The sequence below is a fragment of the Danio rerio genome, chromosome 7 (assembly GCF_049306965.1).
Source record: "Danio rerio strain Tuebingen ecotype United States chromosome 7, GRCz12tu, whole genome shotgun sequence".
Classification (NCBI taxonomy): Eukaryota; Metazoa; Chordata; class Actinopteri; order Cypriniformes; family Danionidae; genus Danio; species Danio rerio.
Window position 1 is genome coordinate 76,854,271 of NC_133182.1, and position 24,901 is coordinate 76,879,171.

Sequence of the window (24,901 nt, forward strand, 5' to 3'; positions counted from 1 at the left end):
CTAGAAATGCTCCTTGATTTTTAATAAAGGTAATGCTGCGTTCACAACAGACGCGAAACGCGCATCAAGCGCGAGTGATTTACATGTTAAGTCAATGCAAACGCGCGAATAGACATCCTGCGGCGCGAATGGGGCGGTGCGAATAGCGCGGGCCGAATTGAGCGTTTTTCGCGTTTGACGTGCTTAACAAGAGTTTCGTGCGAATCTCTCGAGTTCGAAAATCTGAACTTCAGCGGACATTTGCGCCGCATTAACCAATCAGATGCTTGCTCTTGTGGGGGCGTGATTGTGACGTAGAACCTGTTAATGGTGTCCCGGGGGAAATCCTCCAGGCGACACCGACAACAAGTCATCAAACTGGGCTTGGCTCAGTCAGAAGCAATGCTGAAAGCCTCCGTCAACCAGCTTCAGTTTCTGGAGGAGTTTATGAGCTCACAGAGCTGGATGCACCTCTGAAAGCATGTAGTGCACTCAGACAGGACCCTAAACGTATCGACGCTGTTTTTCAGCCTTCATAAAGCACATAAACACTGTTATTTTCTCAATAAAATCCATGTTAGCCGTTTAGCTATGAAGCTAGAGTCACCGGGCAGACAGAAGCCCTGCCCATCACGCGAATCTGCGTCTGTTTTGAAGTGAATTTCGACACGCGATTGAAGTGGATATGACGCGCGGATGAAGCGAGTAAACTCAAATGTTCACGAGGCTATTTACACGCGAATAGCGCAATTTATCCTAGCGTTCCGCGTCTGGTGTGAACACAGCATAAGAACTTTTGCAACATATAACAGGGTCTTCTCACTACCAGAAAAATAACAGCAGGCATAAACATAACTTAAGCACAACTGATATCAAGGTTTGTTTTTATTATTGAAGTAAAAGCTCCGTTACAGAATAAACAGGGACTTTTCTACTCGATAACATAGCAGGAAGTTCTCAATGTCAAGAAGGAATGTCAACATCCACATGAATGCTCATGCAAAAAAACAGTTGATGGTGGTATCCCTGTTAAGCATTTGCTCCCAGACGATTACTTTGTGCCTGTAGTGACCAATTCCCAAATACGCCTTCATCATCAAGTGCCCGAAACGCACGGCGGAGCTTGAGCGCGAAGAGTTATAAAAAAATAATTATATCTTGACGACAAATCAAAAGAAAACGAAAACAGACCTAATGACGATGTGTGACGACTTCAGAAGCATTGCACAGCGCATATTGAAATCAAAACATACAGTCCTTACACCGCTTCAGTATTGAGAGTACTCCTTGGTTTGAAGTTTAGCCACGATACGTTCCAGTTGCCTCTTAGCCTCGCACTGAGGGAAGTTGCTCATCTCGTAGTATTGTGGAGCGATTTTCACCAGCCTGCAGGATGAGAAGACACGCAAAATGTGTACTCCACTATGTTTAATTGTAGTGCTGTTTACACCTGGTCGACTTTACGCATTTTCTGTAATCAAGATAGCTTTCCGATTTTTCTTTTACAACAATATATCTGGGAAATATTGCAGCCAACGTAACGGTAAGAAAACCAGTAAGAAAACTGTGACTCTAAAGTGGCTACAACTGGAAACCCCTACAAAATCTGAATGGTTGGATATGATATGTAATCTTCAAAATAAGGAGAGGATGACTTTTTCTTTAAAACTACAAATGGACAAATACCTGCAATATCAGGAGAAATGGATTGTACTTAAGCCTTTACACAGTGCAATCTGATTACACTGATTTGATTCTACATGTATTTGTTAATGTGACCTGTAAGGAAATATGTGATCAGTCAACTGTTCATTTAAGTTCCGGTGTTTTATTGTATTATTTATTTTACTTATTTTTTTTTTAAATCAATTATTTGTATTTTTTTCCTTGTTTTTTTTTCCTTAAAAAAAGAGAAATAAAAATAAAGTATTACAAAAAAAGATAGCTATCAGATTTGTGAAAATGGCTGTGTTTACATTGTGTAAATGTGTGTGCGCTAAACATATGACTAAAATGTTCAAATCACACACTATATCCAAATTTAACTAGATTACGGTCATTGGGCAAATTAGGGACGATCACGCGATTGGAAATGTGGCCCGATCATGCGGTTTCAGACTCTATATCAATCCGATGTTACCTCCCAATCAGGACTCAGACATACATGTGTATTTAAATAAATATTCTCATTATTTTTAACATCTATGGTTATGCAGTGGCACAAACCTAGTTAGACCTTTTGACTTCACACAGAAACAGCTGTGCAAGTGGCATGACATTACTTTGTCGGCCTTTAACCAATAGCGTCTTTGCAACAAAGTAGAACATGGAAGCAGCTTGAAGCGGAAGCACGAGTATGTCTGCTGTCTGGAGGTTTTATGAAGTCGATGACGACAACATTACCATAGCAATCTGTGAGATGTGCAAACTTGGGATTGCCTGCCGGGTGTTTTGAGTTTAGGTGCTGTTAGTTTTATATTAGATTTGTTTTATATTTAATGTTGCACTAAAGTCCAAAAGTGAAGAATTGATGTTATTTATTACTTGACTGTTCAAGCTACCTCTCAGAAGTGCTGTTTGTTAACGGAGTTGTTGAATGTTAAAATAAGGTGGATTATATAAAAAAATAAGGAACATCCTGGATCTGTTTCTTCGCTCTTCTTTATTCTTTTTTTATGTATTATAGAAGTATCTGATTGGGTTTTGGTATCGGTGGATACTCAAAATCAAATGATTCGGATATGGAGAAAAAAACCCTGATCGGGACATCCCAAGGCAAAATTAAAATAAAATAGAAATATGTGCAATACATCATTCAAAACTGTAAAGGGTTTACATTAGTTTGTGACACACTCCTAAAACCAAAACATTTTGTTTTATATAAAAAAAAGTAAATGAATGAAACGCTGTCTCTTATTTTTCCTCCAAATTCACAAAGCAAAGCTTCAACTGGTGCAAAGACGCATCTTTGTTGTTAATGCTGTAATTAAATATAAAGATTGCAATTTAATTATATATCAATTAATGAGCTGTCTGAACCTAAATAAAAAGGAAAAACAAAAACAATTGTTCTGGTGTTTTCCCTATATATGCGCATATATGTTTTTATTATATTTGTTTATACATATGTATGTCAAAATATGTGTATACTTGTGTGTCAGTGTGTGTGTGTGTGTGTGTGTGTGTGTGTGTATAATAAGGTTTCATTGCATCTCAAGGGGTTATCCTTTAAATCAGAGTTCACCAAACGTGTTCCTGGAGGGCCGGTGTCCTACAGATTTTAGCTCCAACCCTAATCAAACGCACCTGAGCAAGCTAATCAAGGTCTTATCAAATACACTTGAAACATCCAGGCAGGTGTGTTGAAGCAAGTTGGAGCTAAACGCTGCAGGGACACCGGCCCTCCAGGACCGAGATTGGTGACCCCTGCTTTAAATAAATTGAAAGTTGACATTTGCACGGTTATATTGGTCTTATAGCCTTTAAAACACTTTATATGTGCTGATTGTTTTACAATTTAGGAGGAATAATATTTAAATATGAGCATTTAGACCGGTCCAGTTTCATCTGGAACCAGTCCCAGACCACCTCCTGAAGCAGTTTAAGCAATCAGATATACAGCTGAAGTCAAAATCATTCCGTTTCAAATATTTCCCAAATGATGTTTAAGAGAGCAAGGAATTTTTCCACAGTATTTCCTATAATATTTTTTCTTCTAGAGCAAGTCTTATTTGTTAATTTTTTTAAAACCAGTTTAAGGTCAATAATATTAGCCCCCTTATTAATGTTTATATATTAAACATATGTGTTAAACATAAACATATTAAACATGAACAATATTTGTTTTCTACTGTCTACAGAACAAATCACTGTTATACAATGACTTGACTAATTACCCTAATTTGCCTAATTCACCAAGTTAAGCCTTTAAATGTTACTTTAAGCTGAATATTAATATGTTGAAAAATATCTAGTTAAATATTATGCAGTGTCATCATGGCAAAGATAAAATAAATCAGCTATTATAAATAATATACAGGAGGGTTAACACTGTACATCCCTTCGGAGGGCATTTATACCTTTTTTTTAATGCATGAAGCGACCAGGTGTAAACAGCCCGTTGCAAAAACAACGCATTAATCAACACATTTGCATGCGTTTGAGCTTACCATTCGGGCTTTATATCAGTGCAGGTGCGGATGTAGTTCTTGGTGGTCAGCACAAACTCGTTGTAAAGCACCCACTCGGGCTTGTGGTCCAGAACGGTGGACGGGTGCAACTGGACCACCTGGTTGTCCTTCACTGTGAGATAGTGGCCGGTGCGCTCCAGGTGAGCAACCTGATAACACAAGACACGCAAATGAACAAATAAATCAACCAAACTCTGGTGTTACTTCAGGCGGTGTGAGGATGTGGAGATTAACCCATGCAATCAGTCTCAATAAACGGCCCACTCAAACAGACGTCGGCAACAGAACGCTGGGTAATTCTTACAACCATGGTGCAAATTTGTCTCAGCGAAGGTTAATGTTGACAAATATTTCAATATTAAAGGAGTAATTCAACTAGTCAGGTCGCTTGTTTCAGGCCTTCGATAAAAGCGCCGTTTATTTTTCGACAAGCGTGGGATGGAAATTGCCTTGATTTCTTGTATGCGATTAAATGGTCACACTTTGACAGAAAGCTGTGCATTACATTATCAAGCTTGAGTGATTCTGGATTGCCAACAGACAAGGATTTTAATTCAGACAGAAGGCAGAAATCAAGGTTAAAACTAGATGTACTGACTTTTAAGCTTTTAAGCAACAGGATCAACTCAATGCATGGCTATAATGACTTTTATTCTGTTATCTTCAGTTCAGTCCAATACCTAACTGTAGATTTAAGTTGTTACTAGGGCTGCACAATATATTATTGTGAAAATTATTGTTATCGCGATAAAACGCATGTGCAATATATGCATCGCACACACGTGTTATAAATCACATTTGTTTTATGCATTGGTTATCTAAATTTGACCAATCAGATGGGGCCTTACTATCTTTATCCCCGCCTCTCCAGTAGTTACTGTTCTGCTATTGGGTGGAGTTGCCCAAATGTGAACACAAAGCTGAAAATAAACACTTATGGGTGGCGTCAAGACGAGACAGGAAAACAACAACAGCCAATCAGAGGTTTTTACTCATTTATGGTGTTTTAAAGACACATAAATGCTTCCACCTTGACACCATTTTTTAAGTCCGAATTAAAATAATTTTTAAAAATATCTTCAAACTGTTTATTTTTATATTATTTAATAAATAAATGATTTAAAAAGCATCTAATAAAAATAGCATTTTTGTTGGAAAATGTTTTATCGTAAGAAATTATCGCTACTCTCAACAATAAATTACATACTTTTTCAATATGAAAAGTCAATTTCCTATTAGGTTTACACAACAACAGGTTTTCATATGTATTTTTAATCATTTTTATTTTTTTTGTTTTTATATTACTTTTATTACTTTTATTATTATTATCATTATTATTAATATTATTAATATTATTATTATATTTTGATGTTTTATATATTATTTTATGACTCTTATTGTTATTATTATTTGAATCACTATTTATTATTACAATATTGTTATTTTTATATACATAACTTTAATGATGATTATTTTAAAAATTAGCATTTATTATTATTATTAATATTATTATTATTATTATATTTTTGCTATTTTTATATATTACTTTTAAAATGATGAAGATGATTATTTAAATTATTTACATTATTTATTATTACCATTATATTTTAAAAAATTTTATATATTACTTTTATGATGATTATTAATATTAAATTATTTGCTAAATTTAGCATTATAATTTTTTGTTGTGTTTTTATGTTACTTTTATTATTAAAATGAATTGCATTATTATTATTTCTTCGTTTTTGATATATTACTTATGATGATGATTATTATTATTACTATTAAAATTATTAAATTGTGTTGTGCTTTTTTGAATTACTTTTATGAATATTGTTATTATTACTTAAATTATTAGCATTTTTACTATTATTATTATTATTATTATTATTATTATTATTATATGTTTGTTATTTTTATATATTAATTTTATGATGATGATGATTATTATACTTATTTTTTAAATAATTTGCATTATTATTACTATTATATTTAAATTATTTGCTTTATTATTATATTTTTTACTTTTTTAATACTTCTATGATTAATTATTTTAATTTGAATTGTTTGCATTATTATTATTACTAGTATTATTTAAATTATTTGTATTATTATTATTATTATTATTATTAATATTTAAATTATTTGCATTATTATTATTATCATTTAAATTTGCATTATTATTATTATTTAAATAGTTTGCATTATTATTTTTTTTAATTATTATATTTAGTTGTGTTTGTTATATATTACTTTTATGATGGATGATTATTAAAACTATTTGCATTTATATATTGTTATTTTTTAAATATTACTTTTATGATTATTATTATTTAAATTACTTGCTATTATTAATTATTATTAATATATTTGTATTGTTTTTTATATATTTCATTATTATTATTATTATTATTATTATTATTATTATTAAAGTTTTACTGCCACTACATTATTTTGACGGTTTTATCTGTTGTTTTTGGTGCAAAAGTTTAAAAGAAAATGTGGAAAGGCCTTTTGTAAGCTGCCATTTCTATCATATATGTACTTTTCGCTAAATATAAAAAAAATAAATCTAACCAAATAAATCTCTGATGGGAGACTTTAACCTTTGTATTTGTGGTGATCTACATCCACAAACTGCTGCATTACTCACAGAAGAAAAGCGAAAACAATACAAAGCAAAAAGCAACTAAATATATTATTAAGTTCTGGCATATTTACAGACCTGCATGAAGAAGCCGGTGACCAGAGCGCGGCGGATGTTGATGTAATAGTCTCGGCTGGTGAACTCTGTGCTGCGTCGGGGTAAGTTGAACCGGTCCATGATCCGAGAAAGCTGCTGCCGCACATTATCAGCCGACATCAGCGAGCGGTAGTTGATGAAGTTATCGTAGCACCATTGCACCGACTCGTGGTCTTAAAACAGAACGGTTTACACATTAGAAACAGGTTACTGTGCACTTTCTGTTTGTTTTAAGTCAAACTCTCAGATTACATCTGTCTGACGTATTGAGTGTGGCTAACATATAGATATAGGTAGAGAGACAGAGACGAGACAGATGGATGGAGATTTAGATGGGTGGATAGGGATAGAAATAGGGATGGATAGATGTACAGGGATAGTGATAGAGATGGGTGGATAAGGACAGAAATAGGGATGGATGGATGGATGGATGGATGTACAGGGATGTGAATGGATGGATGTACAGGGATATGGATGGATGGATGTACAGGGATATGGATGGATGGATGGATGGATGGATGGATGGATGGATGGATGGATGGATGGATAAGGATAGAAATAGGGATGGATGGATGGATGGATGTACAGGGATGTGAATGGATGGATGTACAGGGATATGGATGGATGGATGGATGGATGGATGGATGGATGGATGGATGGATGGATGGATGGATGAGGATAGAAATAGGGATGGATGGATGGATGGACAAGGGTCAGGGTAGAGATATGGATAGATGGATAGGGATTTGGATGATAGATAGGGTTAGGATATAAATGGATGGATAGGAATATGGATGGATAGGAATAGGGATAGGGATATGGATGGATAGAGATATGGATGAATGGATAGGGATGGAAATAACGATGGATGGATAGGGATAAATATAGGGATGGATGGACTGATAAGGACAGATAGAGATGGATGTATAGGGATAGAAATAAAGATGGACAGGGATAAAGATAGGGATGAATGGATGGATAGATAGATAGATAGATAGATAGATAGATAGATAGATAGATAGATAGATAGATAGATAGATAGATAGATAGATAGATAGATAGATAGATAGATAGATAGATAGATAGATAGATAGATAGATAGATAGATAGATAGATAGATAGATAGATAGATAGATAGATAGATAGATAGGGATAGATGGATTGATATAGAGATGGGGATGAATACCTGGATGAATGGGGAAATGAATAGGGATGATGGATGAATGGATGAAAGAGATGAGGATAGATGGATAGGGATAGAGATGGGGATGGACAAAGATAGAGATGGAGATAAATGGATGGATAGATTGGGATAGAGATGGGGATGGATGGGGATATGGATAGACAGATGGAGATAGAGATATAGATGGATGGTCGGATAAACTTTGTTCTAAGATTAATTATCTGTAACACTGCTAATTAAAATCATTCTGAAGCTTAAATTCATTACTGTACTGACAAATTAAACTGAAATTTGCAGCTTCACATCAACATCAAGAAACTCCAATGCCTGTTATCTTGCTCCATCTAAGCAATGGCTACTGTAAAAGACTGAGTGAAATGAGAGAATCCCCATGGGATTTTGAGAGAAAATATGCATGCTGAAGTGAGGGATGAGCCACACTCCAGTCTTTCTGAACAGTTTTAATAGCGCACTGCCTCGCAGGCACTCAATCTGATGAAACAAATCATGATTTTGGCCACCTACAAAAACAACCTGAAATTAGTTGTAATATATGTAGGCAATTAGGCTAATTAAAAATGGGGGAAGGAATCATGTCACATGGGCTCAAGCTGCAAGTGTGTGTGTGTGTGTGTGTGTGTGTGTGTGTGTGTGTGTGTGTGTGTGTGTGTGTGTGTGTGTGTGTGTGTGTGTGTGTGTGTGTGTGTGTGTGTGTGTGTGTTTTTGCAACACATCAGGACACAAATGTGTAAAATGACATGGGTATTACAATTAGATGGTGAATTATGAGAACATTGACTGTCCCCATAAATCACAAAAAAATCAAATGCATGTGTGAGTGTGTGTGTGTCGTATATACATACTCTGTTTGAAGGCGTGGTAGACGTTGAGCAAGGTCAGGTGGTCCCCGTCGATGTGGGCGAACCTCATTTTGGACTCATCAGCAGCCTTCTTAGCTTCGGTGGGACGCACAAAGCACTGTGGGACTAAACAAGGTTGGTATGGGCCCCAACATAGCCGCCCATAGGGATGAGTCAAGCGTTCACCCAGACAGGACACAAGGCCTAGTTCTGAGGCTAGAGCACGGCACAGGGTACGGTACGCTACACCAAACGCACGGGGCGGGGGGGAGAGATGCTGCTCTGCTTTTCATTTGCCTTTCTGCAAGAAAGAGATGGCGGCTGTGGAAATGATGCTAAATCTGCGGTTTGGTAATCTTCCCGTGGGATGAGGTCACTTGAGTCAGTCGCGCTTTAATGATGGTATTTGTGTTTGTTTAAAACCCATGCAGGCTACACATAACGTTTACAATTAATTATTTAAAATTTACATAAGCCCATTTATTTGGACTAGGGTTGCCAATACTGGAATTCATTACTAATTGATACTGAAATTTTAAAAATGTTCATTTCCCGCTGACATTTGAGCACTACTGAGCACATTCTTAATCAGCGCTGATTGGCCATTGTGTTCATGTGCTCAACAGAAATGCCTGTGATTGGCTGTGAAGGTCATCAGTTCACCGAACTCCCCACTGTTTACTGAGTGTAACCACAAATAGAGGGACACTGGGGCATTTTAAAGCAGCGATTCATCAGAGGATCACTTGTATGTCAGCTTTTCGGCCAGGAGTCACCAATTTTGGTTCTGGAGGGCCGGTGTCCCTGCAGGGTTTAGCTCCAACTTGCTTCAACACACCTGCCTGGGTGTTTCAAGTATACCCAGTAAGACCTCGATTAGCTTGTTCAGGTGTGTTTGATTAGGGTTGGAGCTAAGATCTGTAGGACACCGGCCCTCCAGGAACAAGTTTGGTGACCACTGTTTTAGACAAACTAGCCGAACGACGTGACTTTAAAATGCTCCAGTGTCCCTGTATCTGTGGTTACACTCAGTAAACAGCGGTGAGTTCGGTGAACCGATGACCTTCAAGGCCAATCACAGTCTTTTCTGTTGAGCACGTGGACACAGTGACAAATCAGCACTGTTTAAGAACTTGCTAACAGCACTCAAATGTTAGCAGGAAATTGACGTTTTTAAAACTTCAGTATCGATTGGTATCAAATTCCAGTATCGTGACAACCCTCATTTTGACTACAGTTTTAGCCAAACTAATTAAAAGGCAACCAATATAATTAAATCAAAATTGACTGTTCTCATATAAAACATCCTATTGTCATGTCATATTCACATTCAAAGCTGCTATTGAGATATTAAAATTAAGCCGAATGTCTGTCATCATATTAAATGTAGTCATAACCATAAAAAAAAATAATAATAATAATTTTGTTAATACAGCCTATAAATGTGTAGTTAGGCTACTAGACCGCCCTCAGAGATCACGCCTCACTTTGATAAGCGGGAGAGAAGGCTTTTTCACGGCACTGAATGCTGATTAGAAAGACATGTCTGAAGTAAAGTTATGTTTTTGCTATCAGAAAGTTTGTGTTTATGTTAGCAGGAAGTTGCTAGAGCACAGTGAAGCATGCAGTCATTTTATTGTAGATATGTGGGTTTTATTTTAATTGTTAAATTACAAAAAATAAAAAATGTCCAAATAAACGCATACATAGTTCTAGTGTTAAAAATATAAACCAATTATTTATAATGAGCTGATGAATTACAAGAAACTAATGCATCTAGTGAAACTAATGAAACTTATGTATCGATTCTTTTTTTACGAAACAGGGATTAAATTGTTTATATTAATGTTAATATTAATGTTATGTTAATATTGTTGCTTTGTTCTTGGTGTGGTTTATTCCAGTGCGGTTTATTGCGGTTCATTGCGAGTTTATGCTTATTTTGCAGAGTCCCGCTCAGATGATGTGCGTCCTTATTTTAATTTATGACGATGCGCAGTAAGACATTATAAGTGAAAAGCTGTGCTTTAATTTTAACACCCACAGACATCATCACCAGATATAAATCAGAGGTAAGACTCTCTCATACAAAGCAGTTGACTTACGCATTAGAGGCTTTACATAATATAGAGAACTAACAGATAAACCAAGACAAATAGTTAATAGTTCAGCATGCTTTCACTTTCGTATTTGACATGAGACGCACATTTACAGGTAGGAATGACATCCCGCCCTTCTCATATTACCATATAGCCCTATATATGCCTATTACATATATATCGTATCGGTTTAGATCGTATTGCTTTCTCACTACAATCGATCCGCTTCAGAGTTCGTTTCAATCGAGCCAAGATCACCTCATTCAGGCGATCTTGGACCAATTGTTTGGGCGTGGATCAGAGCGCAATTGCTGGATTCACATTTCCCAAACTAACTGCACTTACTAGAGAAACGCGCCAGGTTATGAAACAAAATTTTAGGTGTGAAAGCACCCTAAGACAATGATCTACCTAAGACCGAAGCGGATAATTCTGCTTCTATTACAGCTCAAGATACTGTTCAGATGTTGTATTTCAAGACATGTGTCTTTATTTTTCTCAAACAATACTGAAGGATTATTTTCTCTCATATCTCATCTAATTTTTTTGTTTTGGTTTGAATTTAATTATATTTAGACTTTCTTTATTGGTGCTGTAACAGAAATATCTCCATTGCGGGATGAATAAAGGTATCTCTCTTACCTATGAAATGACATCTTTTTTCAATAACAGCATAATCCAAATTGATGGACAATTTTCAAGCAATTCAAATACATAAACCTAAAATGTAGGCTTTTTCATCCTAGTTTGCTTGATCTATGTTTTTTAATATGAAAATCTTCCTGGAATTATTTTTCAGGTTCAGTCAGGTCAGTTCAGGTCTGATGCCTGAATGTCTAAGCGAAAGCAAGCGAGCTTTTAAGCAATCCTATATGTCTGCTCTCCCCCACCCCTTTGCATCACGGACATTATACAGCTCAAGTGCCATCCTGACCTGGCAGAGTTGCAGTGTGACACATTAAGAGACTGTTTGTAAGCACTTCCTCTGAGAGTCGTTCTACATAATGGCTTCATCTAAGCAGATAAATATATAAGCAGACTGTTTATGCAACCATTATGATTAACCTAAAAGTGCATATGCAGACACTTAAAGGGATAGTTCTTCTAAAGATATTGAACATGCACTCGTTATTTACTTTCTCTCAAGTGGTTCCAAACCTCAATGAGTTTCTTTCTTCTGCTGAAAACAAAAGAAGATATTTCGAAGAATGCTGAAAACCTGTAACCATTGACTTCCATAGTAAAAAAAAATTTATAATAATATGGAAGTTAATAGTTACAGGTTTCCAGCTTTATTCAAAACATCATCTTTAATGTTCAACAGAAGAAAGAAACTCGAACTGTTTTGGAACAAGTGAGTAAATAAGAATATAATGGTTGAACTATCCCTTTAAACATAACACTAACACTTTTGCCGAGAGCATACGGATCAAACTGTTGACTAAAAAACGAGTGAGCTACAAATAATTAATGCATTATAAGATTGAATGATGCTCTAATAACTCTTAGATCGTATGCAGGTTTCACGTGTGCACATGAGCAAGTACTACCTGATAGCATAGCGGTGATGGAGAGGACTTCATTGGAGCAGTTGAAATCGCAGCTGGCGATGACCATCTTGGCCAGTTGGGGGTCGAGAGGGAATTCGGCCATCATGGAGCCCAGCTCTGTCAGGTCACCGTCGTCATTCAGCGCCGCAAGATAATTCAACAGCTCCAGGGCTCGCATTAGGGTCTCGGGAGCTTGACAGAGAGAGAAAAAAATAAATATACACATACAATATTATATTACATAGATTTAAGTGAATTAATATAATGCAAAAAGGCACTACAAAAAGCTCTAAAAAGTTTTAAAGGGGACCTAATAAGCAAACGTCACTTTTATAAGGGGTTGTCTGCCAACAGTGTATAGATATAACCAGCCTCAATAATAATGTATTAATTTTATTTTTATGATCAGACTAGATAAAAACAGCCTGCAGAGTCACTTTGATTGACATTCTCCCTTTGTACGCATCATCAGAGGGGGAAAGCCCCGCCCACTAGTCACCATCTCTCCTTCAATAGCAAAAACCAAACTTGATTGAGGCTAGTGGGCTGAAGGTAAACATTCCATGGGTAATTTCCTAATTTATATAATAATATTTAAAAATTACTAAAAAATATTGCTTTATATTAACTAATACAGTATTTTTTTCCATTTATAAAGAACTTATTACAGTAAAAACAGAACAATCTCATTCATAACAACAGAATTACACTAGTTTTTGCCTTGATTTGCTTGCTGATGTCTTTTGCATAGTCTTTTATCCGTCAAATGATTCCTTTACAACACTTAATTTCAGTTTGACATGACAATCAGTGTGTTAAAGGCATTCGCTCCTACTTTTCTCCATCATTCTTACTCTCCTCTTAGATGAGATGGTGGGCCAAACCACCAAAGGTTACAATGGGCTAAATTTGGCCTACGGGCCATACTTTGGGCATATCTGGCCTGGGGTCTTAATTATGTTTATGAATCTGCCACTATGCTGACACACAGGCATCTTAGCTCCGCCTTCTACTGAAAAAGAACACAATCTCATTTGCATTTAAAGCGACAGTCACAGAATGTCACAGAATTTGGATCAAAGCCTAAAAGGGTCAGTTTCAGAGTAATAAAACATTATTCATGGGGTATTTTGAGCTGAAACTTCAGACACAGGACTTCAGAGGGTTATTTTACATATTTAAAAAGGAGCTTGATGGGTCCCCTTTAAGCCTTCACTGTGGATATAATATTGGCATTGAAACCACTAGTAGGTGGTTGCTAATCCCTTGTTTAAAGGGATAGTTTTCTCAATTCTGCTGAACACTAAAGAATATATTTTGAGGAAAGCTGAAAACTGTTACTATTGATAAAGGCATAAAGGCTGTTTTTGTTTTGTATGCATAGCTTTAATGATATGGTCATTCAAACTCCATTCTTATAAGCTAGATGAATACTTTAGACCAGGGGTTCTCAACTGGTTTGGCCATGGGACCCACATTCTTACACGGTCATCAAGCCGCGACCCAAGATTTTAGGAACTATAATACAATTTTAGGAATTATAATTACTTGTATTTATTTGTTAACATACACAAGTAGTGACATATAAATCCTAATAAAATCACCAAGACTTAAAAATAAACTATATTTCATTGCTGTCATTTAACAAAATGTATCAAATTACAGAGTAAAAGCGACAAATACTGTAAACAGTGGTTAGGGTAAGCAAAGGTTCATTTACCATGAACTAAACTGTTAATAAAACATGTTGTCTAGTTTTTAAATGTCGTTTTAATTTAGAAGGTTTCGTGCTCTCTTGTGAGAGCACCTCACTACTTATGACACACTGAGTGTTTTTTTTTTTTCGTCGTCAATATATGTAAATCCATACTTTACATATTCGGGGTCCTACTAGAGCTTTGACTTATCTGTTGCTATAATTAAATAAAATTTCATTTGTCAAACAGTCGTGCACGCATTTTAAAATAAAACTCAAAATAAGTTAAAAATGTAACTTTTGTTATTTTTTTGACCACATACTCCGTGACCCACTGAAAATGTTTCTGCGACCCACTTTTAAGTAGTGACCCACCAGTTGAGAAACAATGCTTTAGACTAGTGAATGTCAAACGAAGATGAACAAAACCAAAGTCAGCTTGCACACCATTAAAAACTATTATAAAATGATCAGAGATAATTATGACAGTCTAGTAATAGTTTTTGTTGTTTTTACAAATCCCCAACCCTCTGCATCTTGCTTTAGCTATCATAGTATAAAAACCACGCACAAAAGAAGCAAATGAAAGGCATTTGCTCACAGAGAACTGAGAGTCCTTTGGACAACAAACTTTTAATTCAAGACAAAGGCGGCTAATTTTTCATCTGACATGCAAGCCATTCCAAACAGCAGCGCCACTAATTCAATTACAGGGAGGAACCTCTACTTAATGCATCAACACTGGTCACACACCAACAAATTCAATTACTGACCTTTGGCTCTAGAGAGTTTGGCTCTAATGACCAGTTGCATGTTAACTGAAAATTAGCATTGCCTTAGGTTTGGAGGAGTTTGCTGAATAGGATGAAAGACTGCGGCCGTCTTCATCAATGAGTCAGGAAAACTTCATTTAAAAAAAAAGAAAGTGCAGCGGTCAGTTTCTTATTATGAACGAGTATTGATCCCGTATATCAGACATACTTTTTCCATTTGTTTTGAAAGGACCCAGCACTGCTCGTGCTAAAGCACGTCAAAATTAAGTATAGGTGCACCACAGTGAACCGGACTGGAACAAAAGTAATTTACACACAGCGGACACCACATCAGGAATAAAGCACAGAAGAGAACGTGTTGATGTGTTAACTGAAGGCAAAATCAATGAGGGCAAAAGCTAAAGGTACAGTAAAGCAAGGAAAGTAGAAGAGAGCTTTTGGCAGATGTCAACAGGCAAATCGTTCGCATTGGCTTACAGGTGCCTGCTGTTTTTCCATTTGGCTTCTTGTGTTTCTGGCTGAACGCATACTTACTGAACACAGGTCAACACATGGACAGGTCATAAGCTAAGCTTCCCTGGCAATGGAACACTAGATTTGTCAAACATTACTCGTAGCATATTCATTTGCATCATCAAAATGTTCCCAGGGAGCAATTTAAAGTTTTAAAATACTTCAAAAAATTGTGTTTGTGTGTGAAAGTCCAATTGTATCTACATTTGTTATTAGTGTTCTTGTAAGAAGGTAAACGCAGAGGTAAACGTATTTATTTAAGTCATTTGTTTCCTTTTGTTTGCTTATTTATTCAGCAGTTTTCACCATTAGTGGGTGGGGTATTAATAAAAATTGTAGTTGATTGCTATTCTCGTCCATAACAATGTATGCAAGGTTATTTCCACCCCTTTCATAAATAATTGGATAACAAAAAGTGTTTATGAAAAAATTAAAATAAAAAAAAACAACAAAAAAGAAAATGCATTACAAACAATTGTGAAAAGTCTCTTGGTCACTTTTAAGGAAGGTTCATTAGTTAATGCTAATTTATTTACCAACAAGAAATAAGAATAAACTATACTTATAGGATTTATGAATTATAGACAGGGCCAGACCGAATCTACAGATATTTTTTCTATTTTCACACAAAATTGTGTTTTAAAAAAAAAAAATGTAAAGCATTCAATTAGATCCACAAAGCAAGTTTCCCATATATCTACTAAAAAAGATTAAAAATAAAACATTACTGTACAACATCTGTTGATCTGCATACCAATCATCACAAATACTGCAGAAGACCTACTGGAGCCCGCATGGAGCCAAGATTCTCACAGAAATCAGTCGAGTTTGGTAAAGGAAAAATCATGGTTTGGATTTACATTCAGTGTGGGGGCGTGCGAGAGATCTGCAGAGTGGATGATCAACATCAACAGCCTGAGATATCAAGACATTTGTGCTGCCCATTACATTACAAACTACAGGAGAGGGACAATTCTCCAGCAGGATAGCACTCCTTCTCATACTTCAACCTCCACATTAAAGCTCCTGAAAGCAAAGAAGGTCAAGCTGCTCCTGGATTGGCCAGCCCAGTCACCAGATATGAACATTATTGAGCATGTCTGGGGTAAGATAGAGGAGGAGGCGTTGAAGATGAACACAAAAAGGTCTTGATGAGCTCTGGGAGTCCTGCAGGAACGCTTTCTTTGCCATTCCAGATGACTTTATTAATCAGTGATTTGAGTCATGTCAGAGATGTATGGATGCAGTCCTCCAAGCTCATGATGGAGTCAGACACAATATTCATTCTGTCTCCACTGCAGCAGGACTTTATATTCTATACTGGACATTATTTCTGTTCAGTGATGAGACTTTTGTCTAAGCAAAGTCTGATCTTACTGTCCTAATTAAATAATTAGAAATCAAGGCATGATCATATTTTAAAATGTGTAATCTAGAGGTCTTTGCCTTTCAAATAAGCCACTTCTGATACCAAATGATCAACTAGAAGTTATTAGTAAGCACATTAACATTAACAGATCCTTATTGTAAAGTGTTATGAGTCTCTTTAATATTACACAGGCATGAATCTAGTTTGGCAGTCAAATGCTTCAGCATGTAAAAAAAAATGAACAAGAATGTGAATATTTAGGACGAATTGAGATCTTTAGGGTTGTGAACCTTTCAGAAAAGCCGATGAGCCAATCACATGGAAACGTTCCAGTTGTTAACGATTACAAGTATGGCCATCATGCAGTTTTAATGAACGTCAGCATCAGACTTCACATCGCATTAAAGCAATTACATGATCAAAGAAAGTCTACTGGTCTGCTAAGGAGAGAAGTTTGCTGCCTTCTCTAGCACAGAGCACCACTCTGAGGAAGGATTCAGAAAACTTTTTCATTTCTATACCTGGTGGATCCATGAAGTCAAAGTGCACAAGGTCATCGATACCGAGCTTCTTGAGCTGTAGCACCACAGAGCCCAGATTCGACCTGAGAATCTCAGGGTAGGTGTTATCCTGACAAGAGAAAGGAAAAGGAATTAGCTGATGTTCTCTGGTAATACCCTTAAGCTGCTGCGAGAGGAAATATTCAAACTTGAGTTGACAAGAACACTTGCGATGTTGTTTACAAAGGCAGCTCCCTTGTGACAGAACTACTAAAGACTAAAGGTTTGTGGATTGACCAATAAGCATCCGACCAATTTGAGTGGTGTCAAAAGGACAATTCAGTCCACAATAGATCCAAACAGCCTGTATTGTGCCAGATCACCCAATATCTGTGTCTATTGACACCCAATAGGGCCGGGACACTAAACTAAAAAAAAAGGGACAGTTCACCCACAAATTTTAATTCTGCCAGTATTTACTCATCCTCCACTTGTTCCAAAGCTGTTTAAGTTTATTTCTTCAGTTAAACAAAAAGGATGATATACCGAATAATGTTGGGAAAAGAGCCATAGACCTCCTTAATATTTTTGTTCCTACTATGAATGTCAATGGCTGCTTTTTTAACATTCTTTAATATATCTTGTTTTCTGTTCAAAAGGAAGAAATTCATAAGCTTTAAGAGCCACTTGAGTGTGAATAAATGGTGAGAAAAGTTTAATTTTTAGGTGAACTATCCCTTTAATACAGAGCAATTATTAAAAAGGCAAAAACTAAATACAGTTTGCTTTTCAGATGCCCACACAGGCCTGTCAAGATAACTGTATATATGCATGAATGTCAATGCACCTGAAATAATTGGGATATACATTATTGTTGTCATTACATGCCACTGATTACATATTGATTTTAATATTGCAGGTATAACTTTTCAAAGTGTTTCAGTTATATTAATGAAATTGTTTAACGACAACAATCTCAATATATACAGTAAATTAGTATTGCAATTTACATTTTTTATTCTCAAATTGCTTTGATTACTTTTATTATCCTCATTTCTATAGCACTTTGAATAAAAGCTTATGTAAAATGATTAAATGTAACATTCATAATAATAAAAGAGATGTCAAGTTCAACGGCAATAAAAAAAGCTAAGCTTTAACAAATATAGTACTGTGGTTATTACACAAAAAAACAAACAAAAAAACTTATGGAAAAAAGCACAATATTAAACTAACAGAGACTTGCATTGACAATAGGGCTGCACAATATATCGTTTCAGGATCAAAAATTGCTATGTGCAAATGTCACATCGCAGGATGTGCAATGTTGAGTTTATATAATGGTATTATATTTGAGCATAAGCCATAATTCCAAAAATATGCTACTTGTGGATTTTACCCATAATAGAGTGAAAGTTTTTCATCTGCATGTGTTTATAAGGCATATGACTATATAAAGGCAAACTTTTCCAATTGTAACTTTAATGAAGAATTATTTTACTTACCTATTCATACAATAAAGACTATACAGTCTTAACTTGCATTTGATTATTAATTTTTTGTACCTGAATACTTTTCTCAAAAAGACTCTAGACTTCCCAAAGAGACAAAGCACTGTAGCTTTAACTTTTCTTTGCTCTACTGTATCAATTTAAATCGTTTATTATATTTTCTACACGATTCACACCCAGAATAAACCCTAATCAGTCTAAGTAAACAAATTATTTCCTAATAGATCTATTCAAGCTATCTGGGGAAATTGTATTTATACCGCAATATATATTGCAAAAGAACTAAATATTGCATTGTCATATTTTCCAATATCGTGCAGCCCTAATTGACGATGTTACTTTTCTGGTGATTTGAAGTGCTTTGGATGAAGTGCCTGCAACATGAATAAATGTAACCTATATAAACATTTATCTATTGGTTTTATGTTTATATTGTTTACAGTAGGTGGTGATCACAAACTGACTATTAGCTTGCACTATTTTGCACAGTGCATATATTATGTAACATGCCAATTATATAAATAATCATGACATCGCTACAGCATAGTTGTCAGTGCTGCATGATACTGGAAAAAAACTGACATTGACATTTTGTTTTTCTGAACAAAATATATATATGAATTTGATTTCAAAATATGACTTTACTGTTTGGAAAGAATTCATAATTTTACATTGATTGGGAGGATTTTGGATAATTATAATCCCATCTTCACATTGCAGATCCTGCGATGTGACTATTGCAGATGCACACATTGCAATGTCGATGCGGAAACAATATTTTGTGCAGACATAGCCTACTGATCCAAAATAAGCTGAAACAAGGGTATTCTTGAGATTTTTGGAAACGACTTAATTCTTTTATGTTCAATCCACTTAAATTTGTAAATCTATTACGTAATCTATTTGTGTTGGGACAACATGAAGCAATTTTATGGAGCCCAGCATTTTTTTTTTACAGTCTGAGTTGTATGAATAAAACAATTCATCTTCGTTCAAGTGGCAAACTTTAGATTAAACTAGCTTGAAATCTTACAGTCACATGGCTTAAAAATACATAAAAATGAAAGCCTTTCATATTATTAGACTAGGCCAAGTTTTAATAATCTCAACATGGCATTGCAAATTCTGCGATGTGCTGATACACACATTATGATACCTAAGCTGAAATGACAATACTGTGCAGCCCTAGAAGTTGTCCTTCACGAACCTGCATCTCTGTCTTGTAGGCCTTCTCAGTGTAGAGCCGGAAGCACTTTCCCGGGCGTGTACGTCCGGCACGACCTGCCCTCTGCTGGGCCGAAGCCTTGCTAATAGCAGTCACAAGCAGCGATTCGACTCGAATGCGAGGGTTATACACCTGTGCGACAAGAAGGAAAGAGCTGTGTGAATAATAAATGCACACCATTGCACCACAGCAATATGCCAACGCGAAGCCATCCTTCATCTCTGACTGGACTACATGTATGACAGCAGCAGCTGGGCTAGGGAAATGTCAGCAGAATAAATAACTAGCTTTTCCATCTCGAGTCGCTGTCAGAGCCCCGCCACTGGGTTTATCTGGGGATTTCAGAGGCAAGAGAAACAGATGATGGGGCGAGATTAGAGAAGTGAGCCAGAGAAAGGGAAGACTAACCTTTTGCTTGGCAAAGCCAGGATCAATTACAAACACCACGCCATCGATGGTCAGGGACGTTTCAGCGATGTTTGTAGAAACCACAACCTGTAAGAGCAAAAAAAAAACAATATGATCAAGATTGGAATCAAATGGACCAAACTGATCTTATGACCAAGAAAAGAGGAAAAATCTATGAACAAGCTGGACCAGTCGATGCAAAACAATTGAAGAGTCTACAGCTTGAGTTTTTCCTGAAGGAAATATGAATGGTGTTCATCTGTGCTAAACTTTTCTAGCACATATTGTTCCATGTTCAAAACTGGTTTAAGCACATTTTTGGGTGAACTATCCCTTTAATACAGAACAATTATTAAATAGACAAAAAAAAATTGTAAATAATAATACAGATTGCTTTCCAGATCCCCACACAGGCCTGTCAAGATAACTGTATATCTGCATACATGTTATTGCACCTAAAATAATAGGGATATACATTATTATTGTCATTTTCATTCCATGCCCCTGATTACATTTTAATACTGCAGGTAGAGCTTTTTAAAAAGTTATATTGGGGCATTTTGTCAGTTACAATAATAAAATACTTTATTTAAAATAAAATATCTGACCTTCCAACATTGAAAACAAATGGACCAAACAGATCTTATGTGGAAAATCAATGCGCAGCTGCTTTTTGTGCAAGCAGGACCAGTCGATGTAAAACAATTGAAGAGTCGAGCAGCTTTTGAGTATTCTGAAGGAAATATAAATCGTGTTCATCTGTGTTAAACTTAGGTGGTTGTTATAGTGTTGCTACAGATGTTTAAAGTGGTTTAAGTACATTTTTGGTTAACTATCCCTTTAATAGAGACAATAAATAAAAAATAAATTAAAATATTATTATTATTATTAATAACAACAACAACAATAATAATAAATAAATAAATAAATGAAAATAATAAATAATGAAAATAATAAATTGCTTCCCAGATCCCCACACAGGCCTGTCAAGATAACGGTTTATCTGCATGCATGTTATTGCACCTGAAATAATTGGGGTATACACTATTGTTGTCATTTTAAGACCAAACAGATCTTATGACCAAAAAAAAAAAGTGGAAAATCAATGCGCAGCTGCTTTTTGAGCAAGCAGGACCAGTCGATGCAAAACAATTGAAGAGTCGAGCAGCTTTTGAGTATTCTGAAGGAAATATGAATCGTGTTCATCTGTGTTAAACTTAGGGGGTTGTTATAGTGTTGCTACAGACGTTCAAAGTGGTTAAAGCACATTCTTGGTTAACTATCCCTTTAGAGACAATAAATAAATAAATAATAAATTGCTACCCAGATGCCCACACAGGCCTGTCAAGATAACGGTTTATCTGCATGCATATTATTGCACCTGAAATAATTGGGGTATACACTATTGTTGTCATTTTAAGACCAAACAGATCTTATGACCAAAAATAAGCGGAAAATCAATGCGCAGCTGCTTTTTGAGCAAGCAGGACCAGTTAATGCAAAACAATTGAAGAGTCGAGCAGCTTTTGAGTATTCTGAAAGAAATATGAATCGTGTTCATCTGTGTTAAACTTCGGTGGTTGTTATAGTGTTGCTACAGACGTTCAAAGTGGTTTAAGTAAATTTTTGGTTAACTATCCCTTTAATAGAGACAATAAATAAAAAATAAATAAATAAATAAATAATAAATTGCTTCCCAGATGCCAACACATGCCTGTCAAGATAACTGTATATCCACATGCATGTTATTGCACCTGAAATAATTGGGGTATACACTATTGTTGTCATTTTAAGACCAAACAGATCTTATGACCAAAAATAAGCGGAAAATCAATGCGCAGCTGATTTTTGAGCAAGCAGGACCAGTTAATGCAAAACAATTGAAGAGTCGAGCAGCTTTTGAGTATTTTTATTTTTTAACTTTATTTTAATTCAGAAAATAAAAAGAGGAAAAAAAGAAAGAAAAAAAGAACAAAGCGGTTGTCATAAGTGTTCCAAAATCAAGTCAATAGATTTGAAGCACATCACATACTGTTCACATACCGTTTACAATGACGGCATTTTTGCCAATACTTGTTGCACTTTTTTTAAAATAAAGTCTTGGGTTAAACGTCAGTCTGCTGTGTCGAAGCACTAACCACTAGGCTATTGGCGCCGACTCTCTAAGTGCTTTTTAATATGCTTTACAGGTGCTATGGTCTTCTGAATGCTTTGCAGGTTCTGAGAGATTGAAGATGTTCCAAGTGGTTTTCAGAACGTTGCTAAAGCGTTCTGTGTGGTACATGAAAGTTTCTGGCATAAAATACTGCAATTTGCAAACTCTTTATGCTATTTCTCCTTTGTAGATATGGCTCAGCTCTTCTTTCAACATCTCCTCCATACTCCTAAATGCCCAAAAGAAATATTACCTTATTAAGGCAGCACAATTTGAGGAATCATTCATATCAGTTGCACAAGCAGTACAGGACAAGCCATGTGACTAAGTTGAATACTTAGCATATCAGGGTTTTTTTGTATTCTTAACTCTTCACTCCAGCAGGATATTTTTTTGGTATATTTCATTGGTGGTTAGACAGTCCTGCACTGCTTTTGGGCAAACCAAATTATAAGGAAAAGTTCTGGAGAGGAAGTGGGTGAGAAGGCAAAAAAAAAAAATCTGTGGGAATTAAATCCTTAAAGACACTTCAGTGAGCTGTCGCAAGCTGGAAGACTAATACAACCCAACAGGGGAGTAAGGCAACAGTTGCTGCAATCAAGTCAAATCGGGAGTCTGCTGGCTGAGCTGGACTGCTTTCCACCGAGCGGCCCGTCCAGACACATTACTACTGCTCTTTTTGGCTGCGAGATACATGTCTGCACACAGCATGCAGCCATCTTCCCCTCCCTGGAGAAGCAAATCTCCAAGAAACTCTATTATTCATGCCACGTCTCGCTCCTTCGCTCTCCCTGTCCCTTTACAGTACAGGTGGCCTTCATCATGTGTGGTGTAGTGACATATTGAATCATCCTTGAGCTAGAGACGGTGGACCAGCTTTGGTGAGATGACAGCGGATGAGAACACAGGTAAAGCTTTGGGACGAGCTTCAGGACTTCGTAAAGGTAATAGCTGCTTGTTGGCCTAAATTAAAGCTATAGTTCACCCAAAAATTAACAGTACCTCCATAATTAATACACACTCAAGCCATCCTTGGTGTATATGACTTGTTTCTGTCAGGCGAGCACAGTATAGTTGATTATTCCATGCTGCATAACAGTGGTGGACAGTGACTTTTATTTTGAAGCTTCCAATTATCTCTCATCAAACTAACCGATATGCCTCAAGAGTGTTGATGCATGTTTTCTGAAGTGGACAAATGGGTTTTTATAACAAAAATGCTTCTAATTTCCAATGATAATCTCCAATCACTGACTTTTGTGACGTTGTAAGAATGGGTTTTAACCACAGCGGTTTGAACTGTAGTTTTGCCGAATGCCTAAAAAGGTATTAGTATGTTGGTAAAAAAAAACTGTACATTTCTAGTCAAACCCTTCTTCTGCAATCTCATATCAAAAGTCATGTTGTCATATAAACAAATGCATAGGATAATTTAGCCTCTTACAACGTGAATGCATGATATGAGAGATTGACATACACAACGTATAACGTCGTAGCAGAATCTCCAAGAATAGATGCATTTTTGAGAGTCTGTAACCACAGAAGACAACAACGAACAAGAAAATAAGCTGGTTTGGTATTAGGTTTGTCTAAAGTATCGAGTTTGGTCCCAATCAGTACTAAAATAAATCATGTTGAATTCCATTAACATTTGAGCGCTGTTGCGCATGTTCTTAAATGCTGCTGATCAACGGCGGCGAAGAGCAATAAACTGATGACCTTCATGACCAATTAGTCATTACCGTTGAGAATGTAAACAAATCGGTTAATCAGCTGTGTTTAAGAACGTGCTCAATAGAGTTTAAAATGTTAGCGATGTTGCTGATCTTTAAAATATCAGTACCAACTCATATCAAACTCGATACTTTGGACAACACTAGTTGGCATTACCATATATATAATTAAACAGTATATTACTCAAACAATGCTGCACATACTATGCGTTTGGTCATCACCGGTAGTGATTTGAGTAAAACACAAAGACGTGTTAACCCGCAGGCGCAAGCTAGTTATGATGGATTAACGCACTTCTGCATCCTTCAAAACAAAAGCCACTGTTCAATGCCATTAAAATAGCATGGAAGAGCTAGAATAAAATTTAAAACTACTAGATACTATTTTTTTATACATTCAAAAAGTCATATTGA

The 24,901-nt window shown here is 36.0% G+C and overlaps 1 protein-coding gene across 10 annotated transcripts in view; it reads right to left on the reverse strand.

The window, feature by feature from the left end:
* Positions 1-835: 835 nt before the first annotated feature.
* dhx15 (DEAH (Asp-Glu-Ala-His) box helicase 15) overlaps positions 836-24,901 on the reverse strand; it is a 53,046-nt gene continuing 28,980 nt past the window's right edge. For 2 of the 10 annotated variants that reach the window (XR_012382298.1, XR_012382297.1), the window contains exons 7-14: positions 20,600-20,686; positions 20,174-20,323; positions 17,477-17,585; positions 12,605-12,796; positions 8,959-9,073; positions 6,895-7,085; positions 4,149-4,318; positions 847-1,365 (exon numbers count right to left, since the gene is read on the reverse strand). Coding sequence is in view for 2 of the 10 variants with exons in the window: in NM_001115141.1 (NP_001108613.1) it covers positions 1,248-1,365; positions 4,149-4,318; positions 6,895-7,085; positions 8,959-9,081; positions 12,605-12,796; positions 17,477-17,585; positions 20,174-20,323; positions 20,600-20,686 (1,140 nt within the window). In the remaining 8 variants the exon portion in view is untranslated. Of the gene's footprint in view, positions 1,366-4,148; positions 4,319-6,894; positions 7,086-8,958; positions 12,797-13,939; positions 17,586-20,173; positions 20,324-20,599; positions 20,687-24,901 lie in introns of those variants that run through there. The other 8 variants (XR_012382296.1, XR_012382292.1, XR_012382295.1 and 5 more) reach the window with 7 other exon arrangements.